Source organism: Gekko japonicus, unplaced genomic scaffold, assembly GCF_001447785.1.
Source record: "Gekko japonicus isolate JY-2015 unplaced genomic scaffold, Gekko_japonicus_V1.1 scaffold1349, whole genome shotgun sequence".
NCBI lineage: Eukaryota > Metazoa > Chordata > Lepidosauria > Squamata > Gekkonidae > Gekko > Gekko japonicus.
Window position 1 is genome coordinate 1 of NW_015174314.1, and position 11,300 is coordinate 11,300.

An 11,300-nucleotide genomic window follows, 5' to 3' on the forward strand; every position below is an offset into this window, starting at 1 on the left:
TGTCTTTCTTCCTTATGGAGCTCAAGGTGCCATGGCTCAGTGGCGGAGCAACTGTTCGGTATGCAGAAGGTCCCAGAATAGCAAGACTGGGGTGTGTATTTACAAAGTCACCAAAGTGGGGGGGAAAGGTCCTTTTTAAACAATGGGATCCATAAAGATATAAACCTTGAACCGGATCAATATCTTTCAAAAGTCATGGAACATCCACTCAGTGCCGAAGTGAGCTTGGCAAGGCTTAGAACTCCACAATAGGTCCACATGGGTGTGGCAATCCTTAAACTCTTTAAACTGAACTACGACTTAACGCAGATCCCGAGTAGTCTCAGGCGTTTCCTATCTTCATCAGAGAGTACAGTTCGTGTAGTCTCCCTTTGATAATTCTATATCGGAGCTTATTAATCATCAAAAGCACTTTACACCTCGGAGGAACATCAAACTTCAAATACCCGTGAGGAATAGTGCCAACTTCTCCAGGTGGTGGCTGGAGATCATTTATATCCTGCCCTTCACTGAGAGTCTCAGAGCGGCTTACAAACTCCTTTCCCTTCCCCTCCCCTCCCCACAACAGGCACCATGTGAGAGAGCTCTGAGAGAGCCAGTTTGGTGTAGTGAAACTCTGTGAGAGAGCTCTGAGAGAAACTGCTCTTTCAAGAACAGCTCTTGTCAGAACTACGGCTTGCCCAAGGTCATCCAGCAGCTGCAAGTGGAGGGGTGGGGAATCCAACCCGGTTCTCCCAGATTAGAGTCCGCGCACTGAACCACTACAACAAACATCTCCGGCCAATGGAGAAAAAGGCATTGTACCCCCCCTGAAGTCTTTCCCCTCCCCAAATCCCGCCCTCCTCAGACTCCACCACCCAAATCTCCAGGGATTTCCCAACCTGGAGCTGGCCGCCCTAGTTACAGCTGATCTCTATACTAAAGAATTCAGTTCCCCTGCAGAAAAATATTTGCTTCGGAAGGTAGACTCTATGGCATTATACCCCACTGGGGTCTCTCTCCTCCCCAAACCCCACCCTCCTCAGGGTCCACCCCCAAATCTCCAGGGATTTCCCAACCCAAAGTTGGCATTAATGGGGTTTCCAGCCTCCAGGTGGGGCCTGGAGATCCCTCCCGATGACAGAGCAGGGTTCCAATGCTCCCTCTAAGCTGTGGAGTCTTGTGAGCAAAAATTCTACTTTGTGAGCTCCTGGTATTAAAGTTGTGAGCGACCGCTTTGGCTGCTGCATAAATTAGTTTGCTCTGGAGCCCTCCTTCCTGAGTGAAGGCAAAAAATGTGTGAGCTGGAGGCTAAAAAACTGTGAGCTAGCTCACACTAACTCAGCTTAGAGGGAACACTGCATGGTTCCCCTGGAGAAAACAGCACTTTTGAAGGGTGGACTTTGTGGCATTGTACCCTCCCCTTTATAGGGATGCCAGCCTCCAGGTGGGACCTGGGGACCCCCCCAGAATTAACAGCTCATCTCCAGACTGCAGAGATCAGTTCCCCTGGTGGAAATGGATGCTTTGGAGGGTGGAGTCTATGGCACTGTGCCCCACTGAGGTCCCCGTCCTCCTCAGGCTCCATTCCCAAATCTCCAGGAGTTTCCCAGCCTGGATCTGGCAACCCGACCCCCTCTCCAAACCTCACCCTCCCCAGGCCCCACCCCTAAATCTCCAGGGATTTCCCAACCCAAAGTTGGCATTAATGGGGTTTCCAGCCTCCAGGTGGGGCCTGGAGATCCCTCCCGATGACAGAGCAGGGTTCCAATGCTCCCTCTAAGCTGTGGAGTCTTGTGAGCAAAAATTCTACTTTGTGAGCTCCTGGTATTAAAGTTGTGAGCGACCGCTTTGGCTGCTGCATAAATTAGTTTGCTCTGGAGCCCTCCTTCCTGAGTGAAGGCAAAAAATGTGTGAGCTGGAGGCTAAAAAACTGTGAGCTAGCTCACACTAACTCAGCTTAGAGGGAACACTGCATGGTTCCCCTGGAGAAAACAGCACTTTTGAAGGGTGGACTTTGTGGCATTGTACCCTCCCCTTTATAGGGATGCCAGCCTCCAGGTGGGACCTGGGGACCCCCCCAGAATTAACAGCTCATCTCCAGACTGCAGAGATCAGTTCCCCTGGTGGAAATGGATGCTTTGGAGGGTGGAGTCTATGGCACTGTGCCCCACTGAGGTCCCCGTCCTCCTCAGGCTCCATCCCCAAATCTCCAGGAGTTTCCCAGCCTGGATCTGGCAACCCGACCCCCTCTCCAAACCTCACCCTCCCCAGGCCCCACCCCTAAATCTCCAGGGATTTCCCAACCCAGAGTTGGCAACCCTAATAACTCAGGAGCTTAAATTTCTTTCACTCATAGAGGCATGCGGCAGGTAACAAGATTTTTGGCTCGTGCCGTGTGTGCTCTCACAAGCAGGGTTTTGTACTCCTCCGCCCTCCAAAGTTGTGTTTTCCTGCTTCCAAGAACTGCTGTCCTATCCTTCAACCAGCAGCAAAGGAAACCGTCACTTAGACACAGCCTAACCTTAAATGCAGTTACAGCTGAGGATATTGTTTTAAAGGCCCCCTTTGGCTGGAAATTGCATCGGAGATTAATGGTCACTTTGATGTTCTTGTTGCGAGGGATTCTTGTTTGAGGGTAACGTGGAATTAAGGCCTCTGGAATACAGAAGGGCGATTGTGGAAGAACAACCCAGAAGCCACTACCACAGAAAAAAACCCTTTAAGCTTCTCCATGTCTCTAGCCTTTCTGGAGAAATCGTGGTCAGATTCTCAAGAAGACAGACCAGAGATGCTATCTTAAAAGCGACATCAGCAACTCCGCTGAAAATGGGAAATATAATCATCAAAACCTTAAAAGATATTCCATTTGAAATCCGACAAAAGAGGAAAAATTATAAGGATTTAATTTCTTTCCTTCAAACGAATGGAATATCGTACAGGTGGGCGATCCCGGAGGGTGTCACCTTTAAGATCAACAATAAAAGAGAGAAGATAGACTTCACTTTCAAAGCTAAAGAGTTTTTGCAACGCCAGTTGGGAACGGAGGAAGAGTCCAAGGAGGAAGAAACGAAATCTAGTGACTATGCCACCTCTGGAATGGAAGAGGACTCTGCTGCAGAAATGGGAGCAGGTGCTGCCAGAGTTGTATATGACTTTAGAGACAGAAAGCCGAAGTAAAGGCAGAAGAACTCAGAAAATAGCCTTTTGAAGCGAAGAACAAGAAGATGATCAGAAAGTACTCTCATAACAACTAACATATTAACACATAAACATTGAAGCTAAGATAAACAAGAACTCTACAAGTATATTGTGATACTAACACTTATAGTATTAACACTTACACTAACAGGGATAAGATCTCCTCCTCATGGGGTTTTAGTATAGTGTGGTTATCTATTCTTTATCCCTAGATGTAGTTCCCTCCCTAATATTTTCTTTGTAGTTTTATAGTTTATTGCAAAAATAAAAATATCCCTTCGGGGATTTTTTTTTTTTTAAAAAAAGCTTCTCCATGTCTCTGAAGAGGCCTTTATGAGCAAGGCGCGACGGACTATGATAGCTCTAGATACGCTGGACGAGCTACTGCTAAAAGGTATTTATTTCCAGCATTTGCATCCCACATTCTCCTAGCTTTCAAAACAACTGAAGTTAATAAATCTTTTAGAGAAAGTCTCCCCAGGGAAAGAAGAAAAATGGCATCTATTCTTAGGATCATGGAGTTGGAAGGGACCTCCAGGGTCAATGCAGGAAAATCACAATGCAGGAAATTCACGAATACCTCCCCCCACACCCCCAGTGACCCGTATTCCATGCCCGGAAGATGACAAAGAACCTCCAGGATCTCCAGCCAAAGTGGTCTGGAGAAAAATTGCTTCCTGTCCCCAAAGTGGTGATCATTTAAGAAAGGGCCATGAGAACTAAGCACTGAGGCAACCCTTCCTGCCCTCCCTCTCATGAGCTGCCTAAGTTCACAGAATCAGTATTACTGTCAGATGGCCATCCAGCCTCTGCTTGAAAACCTCCCCAGAAGGAGAGCCCACCACTTCCCGAGGAAGCCTGTTCCACTGAGGAACCGCTCTGTCAGGAAGTTCTTCCTAATGTTTAGCTGAAAACTCATTTAATTTCAACCCGATGGTTCTGGTCCAACCTTCTGGGGCAACAGAAAACAACTCCACCCCATCATCTATAGGACAGCCCTTCAAGTACTTGAAGATGTTGATCATGTCACCTCTCAGTCGTCTCCTCTCCAGGCTAAACATACCCAGCTCCTTCAACCTTCCCTCGTGTGACTTGGTCTCCAGCCCCAACCCCAAGGCTCAGGGGAGTAGTATAATGTCAGAGAGTCTTAAGACCACTACTTGAGATCAACTAGACTAGGGGTTCCCCTGGCATCCCCCCAGTACTTTCCTTGGTACCTGCCGAGCTTTTCAGAAAGTGGGTGGAGCTGTTGTGAATCAGGGCTTGTTATTGGTTGCCCTCTTTCAAATGAAAGAGTTGTCCACTGGAGGATCAGGACTGGTTAGCACCTGGCCTTTCCTTAGCCAGTGCGTGTTTCCATTTCCTCTTCAGGATTTCCTTCTGCCCAGGTTGTGTGAGGAGGGAGGTATTCCATTGGGCTCCATCTCCTGAGGCGGCCATTTTGGATTTGGCTCTGGGAGCCACTTTGGGGTGGCGCTCACTTCTCTTGCTCAGAATTCCAAAAGTGCCCTCAGGCTCAAAAAGGTTGGGGAACCCTGGACTAGATGACAGATGTGACGTTAAGTCCCATCAAAAACCTCCTGACCTGACTCACAGACACACATAACATTGGGGAGCTAACATCCCCAAACACTCTGGGCCTGATTTGGTTTTGGAGCATGGTGCGGGTGGAGGCGGGGCTACGGCCTTCCCTCCTGTGCCATTTTCCTGAGCGGAAATGGCCATAGGGGGGTGTTTGCCCCACTGTGGGATTCCACAAGTCCTGCTTGCCAAATGTTTACCTAAAACCAGGGGTCATTTCCTGCAGGAGCGCACAGAAGCGGAGCTCCGGCAGTAAAGACCCCAGGGGACGGGCACATGCAACAAGCCCCACCCCCTGCTCCCAGCAGCCCTCAGTCAGAGCAAGAAGCAGCCAGGTAAGTTGCAGAGCTCTCCCCGGCCCCCCGGTCCAAACCAGTCCATTGGCACCTTTAAGACCAAGTTTTATTCAGGTACAAGCTCTCCCTCCTCTGCGAGGACAGATCTGCACGTTCTCCCCCCCCCCAATTTGGAATATGCAAATAAGTTATGCTAATGAGCTCCTGCACCTCTTTTTCTACAAAATGACCCCTGCCTAAGAGAGAACGAAGTTTTGGCGAGGGCTGTCACCTTTGGAACTGGTTCTTGTGCCTATCCCTTTCACAGTAGTTTGATCTGCCAATGTAAGAGGACAAAATGATGTTTGCCAGCATCTGGCGGAGGGCTTCATAGGATTGCCAATCCCAGTTTGGGAAATTCCTGGAGATTTGGGGGTGGAGACTGAGCAGGACCAGTTCTGGGGAAAAGGAGGACCCTCAGCAGCATATAGTGCCACAGAACCACCCCCCAAAGCTGCCATTTCCTCAGTTACAATTCTGGGAGTTTTCCAGGCCCCACCAAGAGGATGGCAACCAAACCTGTCACTTTCTGCTTGAGGCACAGGCCCAATCATTTTCTTTCCTGGTCAGATGACCACCCCAATGTTAGTCTTTCTGGAAGATTAAGACTTTGAGCTGCCTGCATTTTGACAGTTAAAACTGGTAGTTATTTTAAGCGTGCATTTGAATCTTTGCTCAGTCAAGAAGCTAATTTGGTGGCCTTGTAAAACTCTCTGCGCCTGACCTACCTCACAAGGTCGCTGTGAGGTTGAACTCCCTCGTCTATCACCCCGGGCCCCTTCTGAGGAAAGACAAACCACACAGGCGACCAAGAGGTTCCTTTTAAAAAACAAGTCAGTTTATTTCTTTCTTAATCGAGTTTATAAAAATTTGTTAGAATTCAAAAAAAGTATGACTCTTTACATATATACAAACGCACGTTGGGGAAAAATAAATAGAAGAGGTGCAAATATTTTAAAAATCCCATTATATACATATTAAACCATACTAGGCTTCGATACCCCTGTTATAAATATATGGGACGGTGGCACACAGCACAGAAAAGGCATCAAACAGTTCTGCAGGACTGAGACAAACTTCAGTTACCCAGAAAAGAACCTTGACTTTGGTTGGAATGGGATTGAAGAGAAGTTGGCCCTCCAAGGAGAAGCTTTAAAAAGACAGATGTCTGCCCAGCAGAGTTTATGAAGGAAGTGCTTCTTTTCTCTGGAGAGAACATTAGCATGCCCTACCTTTTGGGTGTATGTGTGTTTAAGTTTACCTCAGACTGGGAACATCTGAAGCATATTTTTAAAATAGTTTTTACCTCATTATTTTAACTTCGGGGGGGGGGGGAGTACTTTTTTCTGAATTTCTGTAGGCACACTACATCAAAAAAGGCACATTTTAGGGTACAAAAGAACAACCCTCTCTCAGTAGAGCTCACTGTCTAATCTCTGTATGAGTCTCTGTTCTGACTGGGCTTACTCCAAAGGGAGGTGATTTTGATTGATGCATTCCCCTACCGGGAGTAACTGAATTAAACAACCATACCCAATGTGGAGCCACGGCAGAACTGCATGGCCCACTGACAGCAGGTGGCATGCAATCGGCAGCACAGTAGTAAACCAGAGATACAGCAGGCAGCCTCCATTCCAAATGGATATTTGAGGCCAATGAGGTGGGGTGGGGATTACAATTCTTTTGTGGCTCCCAGTCTGGGAATTACACTTAAGGATCTGGCCCCATTAAATATAACATGATTGTTTAAAGCCTTAAAATTCCATTACAGAATGCAAAAAAAATTGTCTGATGCATAGTTCTGTTTTTAAAATATTGGACGGGACCCTTTCAAACGCAAGGGTTTCTTTCACATTTCCTTCCCAGGGATTCTCACGAAACCTATGAAATGGCATGTAATTTTGTCCAGGAAATACAGCTGCGGTTGCGTTTCTAGGATTACAGGAACAAAGAGGCAGGTGGACACCTCTAACTCTCATCCTTTCATCCAACAAACCGTGAGTGGTCTTTCAACAAGACAGCTTTGGCTGGAAGGGCTCCGGGAAACCTTCTGACAATTGTGGTATTCAAGTGGGAAGGCCGTAGGAGCAAGACTGCCGAGATGGAGGAACTTGGGGGGGGGGTTTACAAAAATTCTGGGGCCTCAGTCACTGTTGTGGAGTTGCCATGGAGATGGGCCAGTCATGTGGTTTGTTTTCACAATATGTGGGGTGGGTCTGGGAGCTGCAAAGGGAGACCCTGAGGGAATCGGTGTCAGGGGGCTTCCAGGCAAGGCTTAGCTGGTCTGCACACATCTAAGGGGATTGGGAACTGCAAAGTGTAATGACAAGGGAGAGTATCGGTGGCTCTGATGTTACGAGTCAGGTTTCCACTGCCCAGTTCCTGCCCAACTGTGCATGCTGGAAAATACTGCAGATGCTATAATGGTGACAGACGCCAGCTCCCTGCACATACGACCCCATGTTTTACATTAATGTCCCGGCATGTGGTAGTATTGTGCTGAGAAACTGGACCAGGTAAAGCCTCAAATCTCAGCACTGGCACAAAAGGCAGCATGAAAACCAACTCGGCCACAACCCACTGAGCCACAACCCGCACAACCCCCACTGTGACTCGAAGCATGTGGAAATATGGCCTATGGCTCCGCCGCCGTATTGCATGCGACAGCAATCTTTCGTAACTGTGCAGACAAGACGGTCCAGTTGCTAACAGTGGCTAGAGTGCAACAATGCTGCAATATCCAGCGATGAACGCCTGAAGCTGGCTTTATACTGGAATCAGACCATTGGTCCTTTGGGGTTCAGTCTTATCTATTCTGACTGGCAGGTCTTTCCCATCGCGTACTGCCTGGCCCTTTCAAGTGGAGATGCCGGGGATTGAACCTGGGACCTTGTGCATGCCAAGAAGATAATTCTACTGCTGAGCCACTGCCCTGCCCCTTATATGATTGCAGCCGATGACTGAGGATCCATAGACAATGACTCACACAGGCCAGTCAGAGCTGATCTAAATAGTCATGGTGGTAAAATGTGAAAGACTGTACCATTTTACACTGCAGGGGTGTGTTTGTGTGAATTAGTCCTGCTCGTACATGTCTCCCTGCATGCTGGAGAAATGTAGGCTAGAGAACTCTGCCAAGGAAATTTCAACGGGCGGGCAGATTTTGGCTGGGTGGGCAGGCTGTAATCCTGTCCCTATAGCCTCGCGTCACATTCCCAAAGAACCCACATGTCACATTCCCAAAGAACTCAGTTCTGTGTGACTACTCTGACTTTGCAGAGCTGCCTCTTGGGAAGGCAAGCAAAATAATTCATAGAACAAAGTTTGAGTCCGGTGGCACCTTTAAGACCAACAAAGTTTAATTCTGGGTCTAAGCTTTTGTGGGCACGCACAAGTGTGTGTGCACAAGAAAGCTTAGACCCAGAATTAAACTTTGTTGGTCTTAAAGGTGCCGCTGGGCTCAAACTTTGTTCTCCTGCTTCAGACCCACACGGCTACCCCACCTGAAAGTATTTCACGGCAACTCTACACTCTGTATTTTGCAAACGAAGATACGAGACTGAAAGACCAGATGGCGAGTGCTCGCTCATCCGGACAAGTCAGTTTCGGCAGGCAAGTCAGGGTCTCCTGAAAAGAGGGCCAGTTTAGTAAAAGGCGGACGCTTTAAATAAGTTAGTCTAAGGGGTAGCCATAAATAAAGGATGTTCTGGTGTCCCCAGACACAGTGTTTGCATTGTCACAGTTTAAGGAGGCAAGAGAGCTCCACCTTGGAACAGTCAGGCTTTGCAAGTGCGAGTGAGAAAAATAAGAAGACTGAGAGGTGGCAGCCATGTCGTTCAGCCGTGCTGCTCTCTTCGGCACTCGCCTTCTTCTCTTGCCGTTTTGGCCGGTTCGATCCTCACTCAGTATGGTGAGTCTTCAAAGAAGGACATTTCAGAGCGAGCTGTTTGCTGATCTGAGGGGGAGAAGAGGGGGGAAAAATATGTAAGGAGGCTGAACAGAAATTTATTCAGAATTGTAAAGTCACTGGTGGGAAACAAAAACCCAAGAACCAGGCAATTGTGGGGAGGAGGGGGGACGACAAATTTGGTATCTGAAGCAGTTTGCAGGAAGTGATTCGCTCTTGTTGAAAGCTGCCCTTTAACAGACTTGAGATACTCCCATTGATGGAACACTTCCAACCCAGCAACATGCATGTACGAACTTACCCGACCACTACAATAATCTCCGGAAGCCCTGTTTTAGTTGCCCCTGTGGTTGTGACAGGATTTATAATTTCAAGATATTCCCTTTTTATTATAGTGTGTTAATTTGAAGACCTCCCCTAAGGTCACATGTTCAAATAGCCAGTTCAGCTACTTGAGCGGGCTTGTGTGAACCTGTTGGAGTTGCCCCTTAGATTTAAACTGCTTGAACTACACCTCGTTCTTCTGGTCTCAGTTCTGGAAGCCAGAAACATTACACCTAGGTGGTGAGCAACCCAAGACAGGGGCTTTTTGGTTACGGCTCCAAGACTGCGGAACTCTCTCCCCGGGGATATTTGCCTGTCTACTTCTGTTGATGTCTTCTGCCAGCAGGTAACTTTTCTTTTTCTTGCGTCTAGCTTTCCCTCAACAATTCGTCCCTCCCCACCCTGTGTTTTTAGCTGATGTCTCTTTTGTTTTTGTATTTCGGCTCTGGTTTTTAACTTATTTTTATGATGCATTCTTATACTGCTCCGTTTTTATTTCTCAGGCATATTGAGGGGGGCCAGCAGGACTGAAAGGTGGGATATAAATCGTTCAAATAAAGAATGAAAACCAAAGTAATAATTAATAAATAAGTTAAGCCCCTAGGGTCACATGTTCAAGTAGCCAGTTCAGCTACTTGAGCGTGCTTGTGTGAACCTGTTGGAGTTGCCCCTTAGATTTAAACTGCTTGAACTACTCCTCGTTCTTCTGGTCTCAGTTCTGGAAGCCAGAAACATTACACCTAGGTGGTGAGCAACCCAAGACAGGGGCTTTTTGGTTACGGCTCCAAGACTGCGGAACTCTCTCCCCGGGGATATTTGCCTGTCTACTTCTGTTGATGTCTTCTGCCAGCAGGTAACTTTTCTTTTTCTTGCGTCTAGCTTTCCCTCAACAATTCGTCCCTCCCCACCCTGTGTTTTTAGCTGATGTCTCTTTTGTTTTTGTATTTCGGCTCTGGTTTTTAACTTATTTTTATGATGCATTCTTATACTGCTCCGTTTTTATTTCTCAGGCATATTGAGGGGGGCCAGCAGGACTGAAAGGTGGGATATAAATCGTTCAAATAAAGAATGAAAACCAAAGTAATAATTAATAAATAAGTTAAGTAGAGGAGCTTGAAGGGGGACATGATCGCTCTCTTTATGTATCTGAAGGGCTGTCGTTTGGAGGAGGGCAGGGAGCTGGTTCCTGTTGCAATCATGGGCCAGTGTTGTCTCTGTATTGTAGACTGGGGGGGCAAGGCAATGATGAGAGAAAGTAGCCAGTCTGAGTTCGGGGCCAAAATGAAATTTTCGCTAGGCATTTCCCAATTCGCAACTTGGTCTCAAGCACTTAACTCGAGAATCTGCTTGCTTTTTTAAAAAAACGAAATGCCCTAGGAAAGCCCCGAATGGGGGGGGAGGGGGTTGGTTTTGTTAAGGGACAGTGCCAAGGAATGTATCCACAGCTGTAGAATTCCACACCAGCTCCTGTCTTTACCACATTCTTTGGTCAAAAGCTTCAAGGTTAGAGACGTGAATATCTACTAGGCAAAGTGCCACGAGATTACCCAAATTGCATTCATTAAATTTCATTGTGGTAGAGCAGCTTGCCAAGTTACAGCACGTTGTCTCAGCTCCTGTGCTCAGACTCGCTCCCTTTTACACCCTTTCTGGCTTCTGTGAACAGAAACTGCACGTTCCAAATAACCTTTCAGCAAACGTCTGCTAAATTACTTTATCAGCATTCCTTTCGCAATCATGGGCCAGCGTTGTCTCTGTATTGTAGACTGGGGGTGGGTGGGCAAGGCAATGATGAGAGAAAATAGCCAGTCTGAGTTTGGGGCCAAAATGAAATTTTCGCTAGACGTTTCCCAATTCGCAACTTGGTCTCAGCACTTAACTCGAGAATCTGCTTGCTTTTTTAAAAAAACGAAATGCCCTAGGAAAGCCCCGAATGCACGGGGGGGGGGGGGGCGTTGTTAAGGGAAGGGCGC

The 11,300-nt window shown here is 47.4% G+C and overlaps 1 protein-coding gene across 1 annotated transcript in view; it reads right to left on the minus strand.

Annotated features, from left to right (window-relative positions):
- Positions 1-8,619: 8,619 nt before the first annotated feature.
- LIPG (lipase, endothelial) overlaps positions 8,620-11,300 on the minus strand; it is a 32,255-nt gene continuing 29,574 nt past the window's right edge. The window contains exon 11 of the mRNA XM_015424159.1: positions 8,620-9,051. Coding sequence (XP_015279645.1) covers positions 9,030-9,051 — 22 coding nt within the window. The 3' untranslated portion in view covers positions 8,620-9,029. The remainder of the gene's footprint in view (positions 9,052-11,300) is intronic.